Here is a 21492-nt window from a genome sequence, read left to right as displayed (position 1 = left end):
ATTATTATTATTATTATTATTATTATTATTATTATTTGCATTTTAATTACATATCAGTTTGGATTTTTCTTAAACTTAAAAATAATTACTTAACGTCACTTATTTTATTATTATCATTATTATTTTTTTTTTGTTTTCGTTTTTTTGGAGGGGTTTTTTTTTGTATTGTTTCTGTTGTTGTTGTTTCCCTCATGTTTTTTTTTCTTTTTTTGTCTTTCTTTTCGTCTTTTTTTTGTCATTTTCAGTCAAACACTTTTTTTTCCATACATTGACAACAGATCCGTTTCAATTCTACATTTTTTTTCTACTTTTTATTAACACACTTTACATTTTATATTTCCATTCATTGACAACAGATCCATTTCAATTCTACTTTTTTCTACTTTTTATTAACACTTTACATTTTTTTTTTTTTACATCAAAGGACGCGGCTCAAGGGCAACAAAAAGAGTACAAAAAAAAAAAAAGCCCGCTACTCGCCGCTCCCATAACAGATAAAAGTAAAGAGTAGCCAAAAGAGAGGTCAATTTCGGGTGGAGAGGTGACTTGATACACTCTTCTTGAATAAGGTCAAGTAATAGGCAGGAGGAAATGCGGACGAAGGAAGGAATTGCCATTATTATCATTTCTACTTCGTTTTTCTATGTTAAAAATTCGATGCCAATTACCAGGTTATCATGTTTTCCCTCTCTATGTATATTCTATTTGTCACCTCTTCTGATTCTTTTATGGGAACAGCGATTAGCGGGCTTTTTTTTTTATTATTGTTTTATTTTGTGTGTGCCCTTGAGCTGCTTCCTTTGTTGTAAAAAAAAAATATATATATACTATCATTATTCTTCTTGAAAAAGGTCAAGTCATATCATACGCTTTTATTTTCATCTAGTTTATATCGAAATACATTCCCTTTATGTAACCAAAAAAGGAACGATGGAAAAGAGAATAGAGAGATCACGTTATATATAATTTCCATTCTTCTTTTCCTTACATTTCTCTCTCCATTTATGTAACCAAAAGAGGAATGATGAAATGAGGATAGAGAGATCACGTTATATATAATTTCCATTCTTATTTTCCTTACATTTCTCTCTCCATTTATGTAACCAAAAGAGGAAAGATAAAATGAGGATACAGAGATCGCGTTATGTACCATTTCCATTCTTTTTTTCAGCACAACTAACACGTAATCATAACATACTCTATCATTCTTTCTTACTACAAATATATATAAAAAAAACATTTATCTCTCCATTTATGTAACCAAAAAAGGAATGATGAAAAAGAGGATAGGGAGATCACATTATATACCATTTCCATTTTTCTTTTTTTACAACACACAACACGTAATCATAACATACTCTATTATTGTTTCTTACTACAAATATATATAAAAAAAATGAAAAATGAAAAAGAGGATAGAGAGATCACATTATATACCACTTCCATTCTCTTTTTTTTACAACACAACACGTAATCATAACATACTCTATCATTCTTTCTTACTACAAATATATATATAAAAAAAACATTTCTCTCTCTCCATTTATGTAACCAAAAAAGGAATGATGAAAAAGAGGATAGAGAGATCACATTATATACCATTTCCATTTTTCTTTTTTACAACACACAACACGTATAATCATAACATACTCTATCATTCTTTCTTACTACAAATATATATAAAAAAAACATTTATCTTTCCATTTATGTAACCAAAAAAGGAATGATGAAAAACAGAATAGAGAGATCACATTATATACCATTTCCATTTTTCTTTTTTACAACACACAACACGTATAATCATAACATACTTTATCATTCTTTCTTACTACAAATATATATAAAAAAAATGAAAAATGAAAAAGAGGATAGAGAGATCACATTATATACCATCTCCATTTTTCTTTTTTACAACACAACACGTAATCACAATATACTCTATTAGTCTTTCTTACTACAAATATATATAAGAAAAAAAAAAGGAAAGATGAAAAAGAGAATAGACAGATCACATTACGTATATACCATTTTCATTCTTCTTCTTTCAACACAACACTTAACCGTAACATACTCTATTATTCTTTCTTACTACAAATATATATAAAAAACATTCCCCTTACTTTTTTTCTCCCCGTCCGTGTGACAAGCAAAACAAAAATGGGAGACTAAAAGCTGACAATATTTACCGCTGCATTCCTTGGGCAGGTAACGCGGCGTGATTTCCCAGGTGTTCGCAGGTTAATGAGGTTACGCCTGAAAAACACACACACACACACACACACACACACACACACACACACACACACACACACACACACATCCATTTTTTATTCAGTTTTTTTTTTCTGTTTTTGGGGGTGGTGGGCTTTTGGTTTGCTTTTTTTTGTGTTGTTGCTGTTGTTGTTGTTTTTCCCTCGTGTTTCTTTTCTTTTCCCTTTTTTTCTTTTTTTCGTCTTTTTTTGGCTTTTGTTTTGGCTTTTTTGCATTGTTTTTGTTATTGTTGTTTCCCGCTTGTTTTTTTTTCTTGTTTCTTTTTTTCGTCTTTTTTTTACTTTTGTTTTGCTCTTTTATTGTTTTTTTTGTTGTTGTTGTTTCCCTCATGTTGTTTTTTCTCTTTTTTTCTTTTTTCACCCACTTTCTCCCCACACTCCACCTCATCTCCCCACGCATTTATCTCCCCTCTCCCTCCTCTCACCTGCCTTCTCTCCCCTCATTCACTCTTACCACTCCCCATTCTCTACATCTCCCCACGCATTTCTCTCCCCTCTCCCTCCTCTCACCTGCCTTCTCTCCCCTCATTCACTCTCACCTCCCCGCATTCACCTCATCACCCCACTCATTATCTCCCCTCTCCCTCCTCTCACCTGCCTTCTCTCCCCTCATTCACTTCCACCACCTCATTTTATTTTTTATTTTTATTTTTTATGAGCAGCGAGTAGCGGGCTTTTTTTTATTGTTTCCTTTTTCTGTGCCCTTGAGCTGTCTCCTTTGTTGTAAAAAAAATAATAATAAATAAAAATAATTCACTTCATCATCCACTCATTTATCTCCCCTCTCCCCCGTCTCACCTCCCCTCTCTCTCCCCCACAGGTACAAGATGCTGAGAGAGGGACAAGGACAACTGCAGCTGGAGATCGAAGGGGTGGAGATGGGGATTGAAGGGGAGGTTGGGGAGGAGCTTGAGGAGCGCTACCTCACCTCCCCAGGCCCCAACCTCGAGCAGAAGGTCCCCTCTGCTCTCCCCAACCTTCGGGCGACCCAAAGCCTGACCTCCATGGTGAGTGTGGGGAGGAAATGGGGAGGAAGGGGAAGAAATGGAGAGGGGAGGGTTTAGGAAGGGATGGGAAATAGGTGGGGAGGGAAGGATGAGGGGATGAAGTGGAAAGGGGAGAAGAAGATATGGGGTAGGGAAAATGGGGAGGGGAGAGGAAGATATGGGGTAGGGAAAATGGGAAGGGGAGGGGAAGATATGGGGTAGGGAAAATGGGGAGATGAGAGGAGAGAAAATGGGGTGGAAGAAAGGATAGGAAGGAACTGAGGATGGGAGGGAAGGGAAGGGAGGAAAGGAGGAGGAGGAGAGAAGGAAAGGGGAGAGGAGGAACGGGAAGGAAGGGACGGGGAGATAAAGGGAAGGGAAGAAGGTTTGTAGAGATGGGGAGGAGACGAAAGGGAGAAGAAGAGGAAGAGGGAGAGAAGGGAATGCAGTGAGGTGAGGGGAAATCGAGTTGGGGAGAGAGGGGGAGGGAGGGGAGGGGAAGGGGAGATGGGGTGAAACGAAGCGATGTGAGGGGAGGAGAGGGGGAGGGGAGGTGGTGAAGCGAGGCGTAGCGAGGTGGGGAGAGGGGAGGGAAGGGAAAGGGAAGAGGGGAGGAAGAGGAAGGAATGCAGGATAGCGAAGAGAGAGAAGGGGAAGGGGAGGGAAGGGGAATGGAGGGAGGAAGGGGAAGAAGGGGAAAGAGGAAGAGAGGAAAAAAAGAGAGAGAAGGGAAGGAGATGAGGGGAGTGAGGGGAAGGAAGGGAGGCGGTGAGAGAGAGAGAGAGAGAGAGAGAGATCAGTTTACTTTTTCCGTGTTGGTGCCGTCTGGTTGGTTAGAGCAAGCACTCGCTCACTTTCTCTCGCTCACTCGCTCACTCACTCACTCGCTCACTCGGAGGCGTCAGGCGTTACAGAGAGAGAGAGAGAGAGAGAGAGAGAGAGAGAGAGAGAGAGAGAGAGAGAGAGCATTTTAAAAACAAACAGATAAACAATGTGTGTGTGTGTGTGTGTGTGTGTGTGTGTGTGTGTGTGTGTGTGTGTGTGTGGGAAGCTCTACTTTTTCTCCTCCTTTTTCGTACCCACATGAAAGGAAGGAAGAGAAGGAAGGAAGGAAGGAAGGAGAGAAAGAAGGAAGAAAGGAAGGAAGGAGAGAAAGAAGGAAGGAAGGAAGGAAGGAAGGAAGGAAAGAAGGAAGGAAGGAAGGTATGAATATAGGAAAGTAGGAAAGAATATAGGAAGGAAGGAAGGAAGGAAGAGAGAGAGAGAGAAGGAAGGAAGGATGGAATGAATACAAAAATGAAGGAAAGAAAGGGGAGAATATAGAAAGGAAGGAAGGAAGGAGAAGAAAGAAAAGAGAAAATGAAGGAAAGAAGAAAAGGAAGGAAGGAAGAGACAGAAGGAAAAAGAAAAGAGGATGAAGGAATAAAAAAAAGAAAAATAAGAAAGAAAGACAAGAAAACAAACATAGGTAGGAAGGAAGGAAGGAAGAGGAGAGAAGAGAAGCCAATTTTACTGAAGGAGAAGGAAGAAGGAGAAGGAGGAGGAGGAGGAGGAGGAAGAGAATAACATTGGAGAGAGGAAATAAGAGGAGGAAGAGGGAGGAAAAAATATTGGAGGAACGGAGGCGGAAGAGGTGAAAACGAAGGTGGGAAGGAGGAGGAGGAGGAAGAAGAAGAAGAAGAGGAGGAGGAGGAGGAGGAGGAGGAGGAGGATCATATAAAAGGGAAAGTGAGGGGAACTAAAGAAGAAGAAAGAGAGGGGAAGGGAGAGAGAATATGATATCAGAAAAGAGGAAGAGAGAGAGAGAGAAGAGAAGGAAAGAAGAGGAAGAGAGAGAGAGAGAAGAGAAGGAAAGAAGAGGAAGAGAGAGAGAGAGAGAGAAGATAAGGAAAGAAGAGGAAGAGAGAGAGAGAGAAGAGAAGGGAAGAAGAGGAAGAGAGAGAGAGAGAGAGAAGAGAAGGAAAGAAGAGGAAGAGAGAATAAAATGGAAAAATAAATAATAAAATAGGAAAAGAGGGAAACAAAAGGAGGAGAAGAGAGGAAACCAAGACAGAAAGGAAAAAAAAGAAAAAGAAAAGAGAGGAAGGGAGAGAAAAAAGGAGAAAGAAAGAGAGATAGAGAGAGGGAGAAAAGAAAGACAGGAATAAAACAGAAAAAGGGAAACAGAAAGAAAGGAAATAAAAAGAGATAAAGAGAGAAGCAAAAGAAAAAGGAAGATAGGAGGAAACAGGAAAAGGAAAACGAGGGAAAAGAGGAACCAGGGGAGAAAGAAAGAGAGAGAAATAATGTTAAAGAAATTAGAGAAAGAAGAAAGAGAGAGAGTGAGAGAGAGAGAGAGAGGAAGAAAATCATGATAAACGAGAAGAACATGAAATGGGTTGAGGAGAAAACCATTGGAGGGGAAATGTGGGAAGGGGAGGAGGAGGAGGAAGAGAAAGAGGAAGAGGAGGAGGAGGAGGAGGAAGAGGAAGAGGAGGAGAGGAAGGAAGGGGAAAATAAAACCCGAACTTAAGGATCGTGTAATTTCCCCTCACTTTCCCTTTCTCTCTCTCTCTCTCTCTCTCTCTCTCTCTTCGTTCGATCATTTAAGAGAGAGAGAGAGAGAGAGTGTAGGCGGATGATGGTGTGAAGAGAGGCAGGCACTTTAGCTCTAACAACCTTTTGGCCGTATGCGCCGTAACGATAAGAGAGAGAGAGAGAGAGAGAGAGAGAGAGAGAGGCAGCTTTTCCACAACTTGTCAACATTTTACTGTTTTGTATAATTCTCTCTCTCTCTCTCTCTCTCTCTCTCTCTCTCTCTCTCTCTCTCTCTCTCTCTCTCTCACGCACACACATTGCACGTAATAGCAGTGTGACTCACGCAAAACAGGTCTTAGGCTTAGGTAGGATTATGTGTGTGTGTGTGTGTGTGTGTGTGTGTGTGTGTGTGTGTGTGTGTGTGTGTGTGTGTGTGTTGAAGTTGTTGGATTTGAGTTTGACACACTCAACGACAACCTGTGTTTCTCTCTCTCTCTCTCTCTCTCTCTCTCTCTCTCTTCTTTTCCTCTTCTTTTCTCTCCTTCCTCTTTATTTTTATTTCCTTTTCCTCCTCCTTCTCTTCCACTTATTTAACTTCCTTCTCCTCTCCCTTCTCTTCCTCCTCCTCTTCCTCCTCTTCCTCTTCTTTCTCCTCCATTTCCTCCTCCTCCTGTTCTTCCTTCTCTTCGTCTTTCCCTGCTAACTGGACCATGAACACACACACGCACACACACACCCACACACACACACACACACACACACACACACACACACAGGTAGTTTCCGTGAGTCCAATAAAGCAAAACCTCTCTGGAGTGTACCTTTAGTCTACCTTTTCTCTCTCTCTCTCTCTCTCTCTCTCTCTCTCTCTCTCTCTCTCTCTCTCTCTCTCTCTCTCTCTCTCTCTCTCTCTCTCTCTCTCGCTCTCCCTCTTGTCATATATATTCCGTGTAAGGATATTTTATTGCTTCTCTTCCTCCTCCTCCTCCTCCTCCTCCTCCTCCTCCTCCTCCTCCTCCTCGCCTTCACTGATCATTTCCCTCCTGACCTCCTTATCGCTCCCTTCTTTCCTTCCTTACCTCTTCCCCCTCCTCCTCCTTCTCCTCTTACCTCCTCCTCTTCCTCCTCCTCTTTTTATTAATCTTCCTTTTCCTCTCGTTCGTTTCTCCTTTTTCATCTATTTTCTCATTCATTTCCTCTCTTTAGTTTTATTTGTCTTATCCTTTCTCTCTTTCGCTCTCTATCTCTCTTCTTTTCGCTCTTTCTTCACCTTTATTTCATGCATTAGAAGATAAAGAAGTGGAGGAGGAGGAGGAGGAGGAGGAGAAGGAAGAGAAGAAAAATGCACCTTTCCCCATATATCCTTCCACTATACACCCTCCCATCCCCCCCCTTCCCCTTCACGCCCTCTCACCCTTCACCCTACAAATACTCACCCTTCCACCCTCCCACCCTACACTCAACACCCTTCCCCCCTTCATCCTTAACCCTACACCCCACAACTCAACACCCTTCACCCTACTCCTATCGTCTACCCTCTCACAGTTCATCCCTCTCACCCACGCTTCCCTCTTTCAAAAACACACCTGCCCCCTCTCAAAATGCCCCCTTCCCATCGTGACCCCGCCCCCTTCTCTGCCTTCCAGCTTCTCCCCTTACACCCTCTACCCTTTTACAGTGCCTTACCCCTATTTACAGTGCCACCTCCCCCGCAGTGTCCCCCTTTACAGTGCCCCTTTTCAATCTGTCCCCTTTCACAGTGCCCCGACCCCTTCTCCCTCGCAGTTCCTTCCTACCCCTCCCACCTCTCACACTACCCCCTCCCCCTCTCACACTACCTCCGCCCCCTCTCATACTGCCCCCCTTTCCTCCCCACAGTGCCCGCTGGAGTGTGGTCTGGGGCGGTGCCAACTCGACGCCGCCGCAGGAGTGCCACGCTGCCTGTGTCCCCTCAGCCGCGGCGGACGCTACTGCCACCCTGGTGAGGAGAGAGAGAGAGAGAGAGAGAGAGAGAGAGAGAGAGAGAGAGGGAGGAGGAGGAGAGGAGGAAGGGAAGGGAAGGAAGGAGGAAGGATAAGAGAGAGAGAGAGAGAGAGAGAGAGAGTAATACATGCCCGAACAAGTGTAGTCAGAAAAGTGCTAATGGCCAAGAGAGAGAGAGAGAGAGAACCGTAACAAGGTACACACCATAGCCAACTTTAAGCTTCTCTCTCTTTTTACTCTCTCTCTCTCTCTCTCTCTCTCTCTCATTGTCTTATTCCTTCTCTGTCAATGCTTTGTGTGTGTGTGTGTGTGTGTGTGTGTGTGTGTGTGTGTGTGTGTGTGTGTGTGTGTATACTTTCTCTCCCCGTTGATCTTTTTCTTCCTTGTCTTCTTCTTTCCCCTCTGGCGATTGATGTCTTCCTTTTTCTTCCTCCTCCTCCTCCTCCTCCTCCTCCTCCTCCTTTGCACTCCCTCACCTCTCCCTTCCGCTTCACTTCCCTCCTCCTCCATCACCCTTCCTCTCCCTCTTCTTCTTCCTCTTTCTTCTCTTCCTCTCTTTTCTTCTCTCTCGTCTTTGCCTTTCATCTTCCTGTCTTCATTTTTGCTCCTTTTCTTTATTTATTTCGTTCTCTCTTTCTTTCTTTTTCTCTTTCCATCAGTCGTTCTGTCTTTGTGTCTGTCTGTTTTCCTCTTTCTTTTCTTTTTATTTCTCTTTGTCTGTCTCGTTTTGTCTATCATTCTGTCTTTGTTTGTTTTTTTCTTTCTCTCTTTTCACTCTTATTTCTTATTCTTATTTCTTGTATTCTCTCTCTCTCTCTCTCTCTCTCTCTCTCTCTCTCTCTCTCTCTCTCTCTCTCTCTCTCTCTCTCTCTCTCTCTCTCTCTCTCTCTCTCTTTATTCTACCATCTGTTTTTTCTTTCTTTCTCTCTCTATTATTATTTTTTTTCACGTTTCTATTTTTGTTATTTTTCTTTTGGTTATATTTTCATTTCACTCACCCTTTCTCTCTCTCTCTCTCTCTCTCTCTCTCTCTCTCTCTCTCTCTCTCTCTCTCACCTCATCCAGTAATTCTTTCCCACAACACAGCCATTGGGAAAAGAGCCAAGGGGGGAGGGAGGGCGGGGGAGGGGGGGAGAGCGGGTCTTGAAAGGGGGCACTCTTTTATTTCTTTGTTTATGTCTTCCTTTCGAGTCCAACTTCAATCTGCATAAATGAATGAAGAGAAAATGAAGGAAAGAGAGGAGGAAGAGGAGAAGGAAGGAAATGAGAAAGAAAAAGAAGAACTAACCGAATGAATAAATAAATGACTAACGACTTGACTGACTAACTTACTGACTAACTGACGAAATAACCAAATAATAAATAAATAAACAAAATAAATACAAAAAAATAATAAACTGATATATAAATAGCCTATCCGGAACTCTGTAAATCTCTCTCTCTCTCTCTCTCTCTCTCTCTCTCTCTCTCTCTCTCTCTCTCTCTCTCGCCATATTTTAATTTCGGGTTTTATCAATACAATCATCACATTCATATTGGGCCGCGCGGGAATGGCCGAGGCTAGGCTATTATTGGTCATTCTCTTTCTCTCTCTCTTTATCTATCTCTGTCTGTTTACATTCTTTTGTTTTTCTTTATTTCTCTTTTTCCGTCTTTCGTTCTGTCTATCATTCTGTCTTTCTTTATCCTTTCTCTCTTATCTTCCTTTTTCTCGTTTATCTGTAAGTTCATTTTCTTTTATATATACGGGTTTTTTTTATTAACTTCTTTTTATTTTATTTTTATATATAGTCATTAATTGATTCCCCTGTTCTCTTTCATTGTTTTTTCTTCATTTGTTTTCATATCTCCCTTTTTTTTCTTCTATCTCCAGGCTGTTTGTTTGTTTGTTTGTTTGTCTCTCGATTCTCATGTTTATTTTCTTTGTTTCTCTTTCTATGTCTTTCGTTCTGTCGGTTATTTTGTCGATCTTCTTTTTTTTCTCCTTCCTCTCCCTCTCTCTCTTTCTCTCTTTCTCTCGTTTATTCTTTTATTTTTTTTACGCTTTTATTTCCCTCTTCTCTTTTTTTTTTTTTGCCCTTCTTTCCCTCTCTTTTCCTTCTTTCTCTTCTTTTTTCGTTTATTCTTTTTTTTATTTTTTAAGCTTTTATTTCCCTCTTCTCGTCTTTGTCTGTTGTTGTTTTTTGTATTCATTAATTTATTCAGCTTTTTTTTTTTTTCATTTGTCTTCATATATAGTAATTCCTTTCGCCTCGTTTGTTTGTTTTCTGTTTTGTTTTTCATTTTCTAATTCACGCAGTTATTCTTTTTTTTCGTATCTGTTTTCATATTTTATTTCCTTTCATCTTTATTTTTCTCATTTCTCTTCATTCTTTCGTTCGTTTCTCCTTTATTTCTTTATTGCGTTTTATATATTCATTCGTTCACTTTCTTTTCTTCCATGTATATATATTTTCCATTCACCTGTTCTCTTTTTTTTCTCTCTTTCTTTGATTCCCTTATCCACCGCTCTTTTATTTATTTTTACTCTTATTTTTCTTCTCTTTCCATTCTGAATATAATATGTTTGTTTTTGTTCTCCATTTTCTAATTCATGCAGTTATTCTTTTTTCCCTCTTCTCCTCTTTGTTTTCTTTTTCATTCATTAATTTAGTCAGCTTTAATTCCCACAAGTTTTCCTATTTTTTTTCCTTTATTCCTTTTTCTATCATAGCAATACTCTCTAATATAGATATTCTCTAACTCTAGTATAGCCTTTTCTAGCCTTTTTCAGCCTTGTATAGCTTTATTTTAGTCTAATTTACTCGCTATGTCTTTTCCAGTTAATTTTCAGTCTTGAGTAGCTTCATTTTCGGTTAATTTATCTTTCTATGTCTCTTTTTTGCTTTTCTGTAATCTAACGTAGTCCTTCTATGTCTTTTTCTAGCTCCTTTTTTGTTTAATTTAGCTTTATTTTACATTAGTTTCTCTTTCTATGTCTGCTTTATCACTTCTGTAACCTTGCATTGCTTCATTTTAGGTTAGTTCATTTCCAATATGTCTTTCTAGTTCTTTTTTAGATTAATTTAGCTTCATTTTTGGCTAGTTTATTCCTTATTTCTTTTCTAGCTTTTATGTAGTCTAATTTAGCTTTGTTTTAGGTTAGTTTATCTTCCTATGTCTTATTTAGCCCTTCTGTATCCTAGTATTGCTTCATTTTAGGCTAGTTTATTCCTTATGTCTTTTCTAGCTTATATGTAGTCTAATTTAGCTTTGTTTTAGGTTAGTTTATCTTCCTATGTCTTATTTAGCCCTTCTGTATCCTAGTATTGCTTCATTTTAGGCTAGTTTATTCCTTATGTCTTTTCTAGCTTTTATGTTGTCTAATTTAGCTTTGTTTTAGGTTAGTTTATCTTCCTATGTCTTATTTAGCCCTTCTGTATCCTAGTATAGCTTCATTTTAGGTTAATTTGTCTTTTCTAGCTCTACCGTAACCTAGTATAGCTTCATCTTAGTTTAGTTAGTCCTTCCGTCTTTTCTACCTCATTTTTCAGTCTAGTTTAGCTTCATTTTAGGGTAATAGATTAGTTTAGCCTTTTCATGTCTTATTATGGCCCTCGTTCACGTTATCGTTCATCTGGCAGCCTCACAATCCCTTCTTTCCCTCCTCCTCCTCCTCCTCCTCTAAGGGAAATATCATCACAGCTTTCCCGTTAATTCCTGGAGCCGCCATTTTCTCATAATTAATTAAATCCTGGAATTATTGCATGAGCTGAGCGTCCGTTTGGGTTTTTTATGTCCTTCAGATTTATTTTTACTTTCCTTTGTCCGGCGCCCGTAAAAAATGCAATTCGTGAAAACAAAGAGTCGCTTATTACACGCTCAAGGCTGTTTGGAATCCTGATATTTGATTTTTTAATGCGTTTCGATTCCCCTTTTAAGAATTGCTGACTAGGAACTGAAATGGATCTGGTACCGCTGAATAGTTTTGGTACCGCTGAATAGTTTTGGTACCGCTGAATAGTTTTGGTTCCGTTGAATAGTTTTGGTACCGCTGAATAGTTTTGGTACCGCTGAATAGTTTTGGTACCGTTGAATAGTTTTTGTTACCGCTGAATAGTTTTGGTACCGCTGAATAGTTTTGGTTCCGTTGAATAGTTTTGGTACCGCTGAATAGTTTTGGTACCGCTGAATAGTTTTGGTACCGCTGAATAGTTTTGGTTCCGTTGAATAGTTTTGGTACCGCTGAATAGTTTTGGTACCGCTGAATAGTTTTGGTACCGTTGAATAGTTTTGGTACCGTTGAATAGGTTTGGTACCGTTGAATAGATTTGGTGCCGTAATAAGAATGTGTTGGTACCGTAAATGGTTTGGGTACCGTAAAAATAATATGGTTTTGATGCCGTAAATGTTTTTGGTACCGTAAAATAGTTTGGTACCGCTAAATAGTTGTGGTACCTTTAGATAGTTTTGGTACCGTAAATAACTTTGGTTGGTACCGTAAAATTTAGTCGTGTATTGGGTTCATCTTGTATAGTATCTGCATTAGTATTTGCAGTTATATTTGTATTAGTATTTGTGCAGCATTAGTTATGGGATTAAACTCGTGTAGCATTTTTTCCCGTTTTCATGATTTTTATTTGAACGGTAACGATGACAATTATTGAACAGTCGTGCTCTGAAAAAAAGTATTGGAACTGTTCTTTGTGAGGTGACCCATCAGTAAGAACCTCAGAAAAGTATTTGAACGGTTATTTGAAAGAGTTCGAGACGCGTTTCGTGAGGTATTCCGAAGAAGCTAATACGAAAATATCACGAAACAGCAATTGAAAAGACTCGCCTATATTATCAGCTACATCCTTTTATTCACTTACTCATTCATTCATTATTTTCTTAACACTGATTCTCTTGTCAGCCATATACACATAAAAAAACGTAATTACTAAAAAAAATAAAAAAAAAACAGAAAGAAAGAAAAACGTTATGCGCTTCGTTGTCTCAAATCTGGTTCGTTTCACAGCTTCGCTTCGTGGTTAAGTGCTCCTCTCTCTCTCTCTCTCTCTCTCTCTCTCTCTCTCGTGCTGGGCCCAATATTACCCCAGGTGCTGCATCCGGGAGCTCCTGAGGGGGCAGCAGCAGGGGTGTGGGTAGGTTACTGGTCCCCTCCTCCTCCTCCTCCTTCTCCTCCACCTTCTCATAACATATTTCAGCCTTCCAAATACGACCTCTCCTCCTCCTCCTCCTCTTCCTCCTTCGTATACTACCTCTATTACCACTGCCTCAATATATTTCTCCTTTCCTCTTCTTCCTCCTCTTTGCATTATCTTAACCTCCTCCTCCTCCTCTTCCTTCTGTTTCTCTTCCTTCTTTACCTCTTCGTCAGTCCTTCCCTTCCTCTTCATTCTCTTTTTATAAGCATACCATTACTACCATCATGACAACCATTACCTCCTCCTCCTCCTCTTCCTTCTTCACCCCTTCGTCAGTCTCTTCCTTCCTCCTCCTTCTCTTCCCATTAACATACCATTACGACCACTACAACAACTAATACCTCCTCCTCTTCTTCCTCTTCCTCCTCCTCCTCCTCCATCATTAGATCCCAACCTACCTCTTCCACCTTCTCCACCTTAATGAATGCCTCTATTACCTCCTCCTCCTCCTCTTCCTCTTCCTCCTCCTCCACTCGCAGACTTAACATTGCTTCCACTACTTAAGCTCAACCACTTCTCCTCCACCTCCACTTATTATTCCTACTTAAAGACGCATTTCACCTCTTCCTCCACATCATATCCACACTCCTCTTCTTCCTCCTCCTCCACCTTTACGTGTCCTCACTATCACAGTCATAATTATATTTTAGTCTTCGTCTTAACATCATAATTATCGTTCATCTGCAGCATCATTATCATCTTACGAAACTTACTGGTATGAAGCTTGTCTTGTCTCATCTTCTTCCTCCTCCTCTTCTTCCTCTTCTTCTTCCTCCTCCTCTTCTTCCTCTCCTTCGCCCTCCTCCTCTTCCTCCTCCTCCTCCTACATCTACCACTATTATTACTACTACGATTACTACAACTAAACAATACCTTAAACTACCAGTACCGTACCTTAACTTTCTCCTCCTCCTCCTCTTCTTCCTCCTACGTCTACCACTATTATTACTACTACGATTACTACAACTAAACAATACCTTAAACTACCAGTACCGTACCTCAACTCCTCTTTCTCCTCCTCCTCTTCCTTCTCCTCTTACTAATACAACTACCTAACAATACCTACTACCACTCCTTCTTCCTCCTCCTCTTCTCTTCATCACCACTAACATCATCATAACTATTCATCTCCATCTCTACCACCTCCACCACCAGCATCACCACCACCGCTCCTCTCCTCATCTCGCCTCCTCTTCCCTCCTCCAGCATCACTAACGACCATTCACCTCCTCTTCCACCTTCTCCCAACTCCACCAACCACCTCCTCGTCCACCATCACCACCACCACCTTCACCTCCATCTTCCCCTTCGATTCCCGGGCGGAGTGGGAAAATTTGGGCGGCTTTTCCGATACCCTACGCCCCTGTCCACCCAGCAGTGAATGGGTACCAGGTATTAATCGGGGGTTGTGTCCCGTCTCCTGGGGTCTGTTCCCTTCTCCTATAATTCCTTCCCCTTCTGTCTCTCTCCGGCATATGACCACAGATGTTGCGCCGACTAAACGAAACTTTCCAACTTTCCCCTTCTGCAGGCGTTCACATCGAGACGGCGCGCTTCCACGGCTCCTCCTGGGTCGGATTCTCGCCGCTACGGGAGGCCTACAGGGACGTGCAGCTGACGGTGGAGTTCAAACCGGAGGGCGGCGAGGGCGTCCTGCTGGTGTCGGGAGAAAATGATGACCTCTCCGGGGACTTCATGGCGGCCGTGCTTGTGGGGTCCTTCGTAGAGTTCAGGTAAGAAGGATATTGCTTTTTTATTTTTGTTTTTCCAGGATATTTTTGTGGTGTCTTGGTTGTGTTTGTTTACCCGTTCTCAGCGTTCTTTCCCTTCGTTTGTTTTCTTGTTCTTCTTCCTCCTTTGATTTTGGGTTCCTACGTCGAGTTCAGGTAAGAAGGATATTTTTGTTTTGTTTTTAGGATGTTTTTTTGTGGTGTCTAGGTTGTTAGTTTACGTGTTCTCTTCTTCTTCTCTTCCTTTGTCTCTTCTTTTTCCTCATCCTTTGCTCTGGTACCGTAAACGTAATGCGATGGTGTTGGTACCGTAAATGGCTTTGGTACCGTAAAATGGTTTGGGTACCGTAAAAATAATACTATGATGCTGGTACCGTAAATGGCTTTGGTACCGTAAAATGGTTTGGGTACCGTAAAAGTAATGCGATGGTGTTGGTACCGTAAATGACTTTGGTACCGTAAAATGGTTTGGGTACCGTAAAAATAATATGATGTTGGTACCGTAAATGGCTTTGGTACCGTAAAATGGTTTGGGTACCGTAAAAATAATACTATGATGGTACCGTAAATGGCTTTGGTACCGTAAAATGGTCTGGGTACCGTCTGTCTCCTCTTTTTCCTTTTTCTTGATCGTATGTATGCCTCCTCCCCCTCCTTGTTTATCTCCTATCATTTTCATTTATCTTTTATTTCTCTCTTCTTCCATGTTCATCTCCTCTTCCTCGTCTATCTTTTTCCTCCTACTCACTCAAGGACATCCGCTATTTTTTCGTCCTCCTAAAAAAAAAATAGTATATCTCCTCCTTCTCCTCCTCCTCCTTCCTCCTTCTTTTTCCTTTTCTATAACTCACATTTATAGTTTTTCCCCGTGAATGCCGCGCCTTTGGGCTTCCAATGGTGGGATCAGGTGACGGGAGTGAGGTTTTTTTTCCCCGTTGCTATGAGGAAAGAGAGAGAGAGAGAGAGAGAGAGAGAGAGAGAGAGAGAGAGAGAGCATGTATACCTTCCTTTCCTCCTCTTCTTCCTCCTCCTCCTCCTCCATCTTCCCTAGCATTATTTTTATTCCTTTTCCTCTTCCTCTTCATCTTTTTTTCATTTTCCATCTTTCTTTCTTCCTCTTCCTTTATCTTCTCTATCATCATTTTTTCTTCCCTCTTCCTCTTCATCTTTTTTCCTTTTCCATCTTTCTTTTCTTCCTCTTCCTCTTCCTCTTCCTTTACCTTCTTTATCATTTTTTCTTCCCTTTTCCTCTTCCTTTTCCATCTTTCTTCTTAAGCCATATTTCCATTTCTGTTAACAATATTTCTCCTTCATTTTCTTCCTCCTCCTTCTCCTACTCCTAATCTTTTTCCTTCTCTTTCTCATCCTTCTTCTCCTTCTATTCCTCCCTTTATTCCCTACTGTGAGTTATTCCTTCATTCTCCATTGCTATACCTCCTTATTCTTCTCTTCCTCCTCCTCCTATTCCTCTCTTTATCCTCTATTGTGAGTTATTCCCTCATTCTACATTACTGTTCTTCCCCTTTATTCTCAATTGTGCCTCTTCTTTTCTGCATTACTATGAGGAAGGAAGAAGTATACATGTTCTTCCTCTTCTTCCTCCTCTTCCTCCTCCTCATCATCATCATCATTCTATTCATTGTGAGAGGGGAACAGGGAAGGAAGATAAGGAGAGAAGAGAGAAAGGGAAGGAAGATAAAGATGGAAGAGAGAGAAGAAGATAAGGAATGGAGAGAGAAAGGGAAGGAAGTTAAAGAGGGAAGAGAAAGGGAGGGAAGATAAGGGAAGGGAGAAAGGGAAGGAAGATAAGGAGGGAAGGGAGAGAAGGAGAGAATAGAGAAAGAAAAGTAAGAGGGAAGGGAGAGAAGGAGAGAATAGAGAAAGAAAAAGAAGAGAAGGAGAGAAAGAGAAAGAGGAAGAATGGAACCCCTGACCCTTATAATACTAACCTTTTCCCCCTCATAAAAAGCAATCTGATCCTCCATAAAGCATAACCAAGCCCCTTTAGTGACATTCAAGCTCCCTCAGATGATAACTCTTCCAAATTGAACATATAGCTTTTCTGGTCATAATGTAGGCCTACCCATTTTAATATAGTAATCTGTTGCTCTTAAACTGTCTAATCTAGCCACTTTGATAGATAACCTAGCCCCTTAAGTGACATTCAAGCTCCCTCAGATGATAACTCTTCCAAATTGAACATATAACCTTTTCTAATTATAACATTACCATTTTAATATAGTTATCTGCCCCTCTTAACTTATCTAATCTAGCCACTTAGCCCCTTAAGTGACATTCAAGTTCCCTCAGATGATAACTCTTTGAAATTGAACATGTATCCTTATCTTAATCATAGCGTACCCATTTTAATATAGTAATGTCACTCTTAATCTATCTAATCTAGCCACTTTGATAGATAACTTAGCCCCTTAAGTGACATTCAAGTTCCCTCAGATGATAACTCTTCGAAATTGAACATACCTTTTTTCTAATCATAACATTACCATTTTAATATAGTAATCTGCCCCTCTTAACCTATCTAATCTAGCCACTTTGATAGATAACTTAGCCCCTTAAGTGACATTCAAGCTCCCTCAGATGATAACTCTTTGAAACTGAACATGTAGCCTTATCTTAATCATAGCGTACCCATTTTAATATAGTAATGTCACTCTTAACCTATCTAATCTAGCCACTTTGATAGATAACTAAGCCCCTTAAGTGACATTCAAGCTCCCTCAGATGATAACTCTTCCAAACTGAACCGACAGCTTTTCTAATCATAGCATACCCATTTTAAAATAGTAATCTTCCCCTCTTAACCTATCTAATCTAGCCACTTTGATTGATAACTTAGCCCCTTAAGTGACATTCAAGTTCCCTCAGATGATAACTCTTCGAAATTGAACATGTAGCCTTATCTTAATCATAGCGTACCCATTTTAATATAGTAATGTCACTCTTAACCTATCTAATCTAGCCACTTTGATAGATAACTAAGCCCCTTAAGTGACATTCAAGCTCCCTCAGATGATAACTCTTACAAACTGAACCTACAGCTTTTCTAATCACAGCATACCCATTTTAATATAGTAATCTGCCCCTCTTAACCTATCTAATCTAGCCACTTTGAAGGATAATCTAGCCCCTTAAGCGACATTCAAGTTCCCTCAGGTGATAACTCTTCAAAATTGAACATGTAGCCTTATCTTAATCATAGTGTACCCATTTTAATATAGTAATGTCACTCTTAACCTATCTAATCTAGCCACTTTGATAGATAACTTAGCCCCTTAAGCGACATTCAAGTTCCCTCAGATGATAACTCTTCCAAACTGAACCGACAGCTTTTCTAATCATAGCATACCCATTTTAAAATAGTAATCTTCCCCTCTTAACCTATCTAATCTAGCCACTTTGATAGATAACCTAGACCCTTAAGTGACATTCAAGTTCCCTCAGATGATAACTCTTCGAAATTGAACATGTAGCCTTTTCTAATCATAGCGTACCCATTTTAATATAGTAATGTCACTCTTAACCTATCTAATCTAGCCACTTAGCCCCTTAAGCGACATTCAAGTTCCCTCCGATGATAACTCTTCGAAATTGAACATGTAGCCTTTTCTAATCATAGCGTACCCATTTTAATATAGTAATCTTCCCCTCTTAACCTATCTAATCTAGCCACTTTGATAGATAACCAAGCCCCTTAAAAAGTTTGTTCAGATGATAACTTCCAAATTGAACATACAGCCTTTTTTCAAATCATAACATACCCATTTTAATATAGTAATCTGTCGCTCTTAACCTGTCTAATCTAGCCACTTTGAATGATAACCTAGCCGTGATCTTTTCTTCATTTTTTTCTACCTCTTTATAGCTTTAGTTTAGTTTATTGGTCTGTCTCTTCTTTCATTCTTTCTCACTCATTCTCCTCTGTTTCCTCTGTTTTTCTTTCTTCATCACATATTTGCTTCCTCCTCCTCCTCCTCCTCCTCCTTGTTTATCTCCTCTCTCATTCTCCTCTGTTTCCTCTTTTTTTCTTTCTTCATCACATATTTGCTTCCTCCTCCTCCTCCTCCTTTATTATTTCCTCTATCATCCACATTTATCTTTTATTTCTCATTCACTTCCTCTTCTTCCTTGTTTTATCTCCTTCTCTTATAACCACTACTCTTGATTTTTTTCTCTATTCACTTCCTCTTCTTCCTTGTTTTATCTCCTTCTTTTATAACCAGTACTCTCGATTTTTTTCTCTATTTCTATTCACTTCTTCCTTGTTTTATCTCCTTCTTTTATAACCAGTACTCTCGATTTTTGTCACGGTAAAGGAAACGGCTCAATTACTCTCAACTACTCAATAGCTCAATTACTCTCACTGTCAACAATTTGCATGAGCACCACCATCATTTTTTTTTTTTCCCCCGCTTCAGCTGCTTCCGGCACCGTGGAATAAAAATGCACCCCCTTCCTCCTCCTCATCCTTCCTCTGTGTGTTTTTTATTTGTTGTCTGTCCTGGAAATGGAAGGAAAAGGGCAGGTTGGCTTTTTTTTTTGGGGGGGGGGGTGAGGGAGGGGGGGCTTTTCATTTATTGCACTCTTTTTTTATTTTTTTTTTATTTTTATTTTTTGTGTGTTTTTGTTTTTGCACATTTTTTTGTTGTTCTTTGCTGTTGTTATTTTGTTTTTTGCACAGGCTTTTTGTTTTGCACTTTTTTTCTTTTTTTTTCAGTCTTTTTGTAATAGTTTGTTCTTTGTTTGAGAGAGAGGGTGAGAGAGAGAGAGAGAGAGAGAGAGAGAGAGAGGGTGAGAGTGAGAGAATGGCCTAATCCTTCACCTGGCCGCCCCGCGTTCACTGTTCCTGAAGTTGAGGTGCACAGCGACGCGAGTTCCTGCATGGTAATTAGGTTGCATAACTTTGTAGGCGCTCACCTGGCTGATTCCTTAGTGGCAGGCAGGGCAGGTGTGTGTCAGGTGTGGGGGCGGCAAGACTCGTTAACCTGCAGCTCCGCGATAATTGGCCAGGTGTAGTAATTGCTGGACCGTTGGTATTAGGATAGGTTAGGTTAGGCTGGATAATGTTGGGATAGGTTGTTAGGTTAGGTTAGGTCTGGTTAAGTTAGGCTAGATTATGTTAGGATAGGTTAAGTTAGGTTAGGTCAGGTTAAGTTAGGCTAGATTATGTTAGGATAGGTTAAGTTAGGTTAGGTTAGGTCAGGTTAAGTTAGGCTAGATTATGTTAGGATAGGTTAAGTTAGGTTAGGTTAGGTCTGGTTAAGTTAGGCTAGATTATGTTAGGATAGGTTAAGTTAGGTTAGGTCAGGTTAAGTTAGGCTAGATTATGTTGGGATAGGTTGTTAGGTTAGGTTAGGTCAGGCTAAGTTAAGCTAGGCTATGTTATGATAGGTTAAGTTGGGTTAGGTTAAGTTAGGCTAGATTGTGCTAGGATAGGTTAAGTTAGGTCAGGTCAGGTCAGGTCAGGTCAGGTCAGGTTAGGTTAGGTTGAGTTGGGGAGAGAGAGGAGAGATAGGAAAGACAGGAAGAGGGACAGGAGTAAGGAGAGACAGAAGGAGAAAGAGAGACGCGAGTTAAACAGACAGAAGTTATGAGAGACAGAAGTTACGAGCGAGAGAGGGATCAAGAGAGAGAAAAGGAGAGATAGAAGAAGAGATGGGAGAGACAGGAAAAGAGGAAACTGAAGTAATAAGCAGAGATGAAGGAAGAAAAAGAAGACAAGGAGGAAGGTTAGGGAGATGGAAGAAGGGGAGATAGAAGAAGAAACAGAGGGAAAAAAAACAGAAGTAAGAAAGAGATGGAAGAAGAAAAAGAAGACAAGGAGGAAGGTTAGGGAGATGGAAGAACGGGAGATAGAAGAAGAAACAGAAGGGAAAAAAAAAAACAGAAGTAAGAAAGAGATGGAAAAAGAAAAAGAAGACAAGGAGGAAGGTTAGGGAGATGGAAGAACGGGAGATAGAAGAAGAAACAGAGGGAAAAAAAAACAAGTAAGAAAGAGATGGAAAAATAAAAAGAAGACAAGGAGGAAGAGTAAAGAAAAGAAAACACTGCTGGAGAAATATGAAAAGAAATACCATACAAGAAAAGGAATACAAAAAAAAGAAATGAAGAAAAAGGAAAAAAAGGAGAACGAAGAAAAATGACTTAAGATCTGTTCGCTATTCACCATACAAAGAGCTGTTCGCTATTCACCATACAAAGAGGAGACACACAATAGTAGCCAAGGTATTCACATGTATAGTTCACCTGCAGCCCCTTCCCTTATACCTATCCAGTCTCCGCCGTACTAACAAAGCCACTTGGACATCAGAGGAGGAAGCCCTGCCGAGTGCATTAATAGTCAAGTGAGGTTCTGATGCATTATTAAAACTTGTACTCCTGTTTGCTTGTACCATTGTGTGTGTGTGTGTGTGTGTGTCTTTTGTAACTGTGTGTGTGTGGGGGGGGGGGATGGGGGGGAGGTGTAGGGTGTGTGGGAGAGGGAATGTATAGGGTGGGAGGGAGGGGAGTGTGAGTGTGACGCAGAAACGGTTTGGATAATTTATATAGACGAGATTAGTGTGTGTGTGTGTGTGTGTGTGTGTGTGTGTGTGTGTGCTTAAGTCTTCATTATTTTATGTATGCAAATTCACGTTTATTTATTTATTGTATTTATTTTGCCTCGTTGTATACCATTATCTCGCCTTTTCTTTCCATGATTTGCTCTGTTATAGCTTAATTAGTGTTTTATGCAAGTTATGAATAAGTACGCTTCAGGCTTTCACTTTCATTACGTACTAGTATTTTATTTATTCTTTTT

The 21492-nt window shown here is 40.2% G+C and overlaps 1 protein-coding gene across 1 annotated transcript in view; it reads left to right on the top strand.

Annotated features, from left to right (window-relative positions):
- Positions 1–21492, top strand: part of LOC127008252 (pikachurin-like) — an 83252-nt gene that overhangs the window by 26210 nt on the left and 35550 nt on the right. The window contains exons 3-5 of the mRNA XM_050880005.1: positions 3091–3277; positions 7652–7754; positions 14477–14678. Coding sequence (XP_050735962.1) covers positions 3091–3277; positions 7652–7754; positions 14477–14678 — 492 coding nt within the window. The remainder of the gene's footprint in view (positions 1–3090; positions 3278–7651; positions 7755–14476; positions 14679–21492) is intronic.

The sequence above is a fragment of the Eriocheir sinensis genome, chromosome 37 (assembly GCF_024679095.1).
Source record: "Eriocheir sinensis breed Jianghai 21 chromosome 37, ASM2467909v1, whole genome shotgun sequence".
NCBI lineage: Eukaryota > Metazoa > Arthropoda > Malacostraca > Decapoda > Varunidae > Eriocheir > Eriocheir sinensis.
This window is presented reverse-complemented; position numbering and strand designations above follow the sequence as displayed.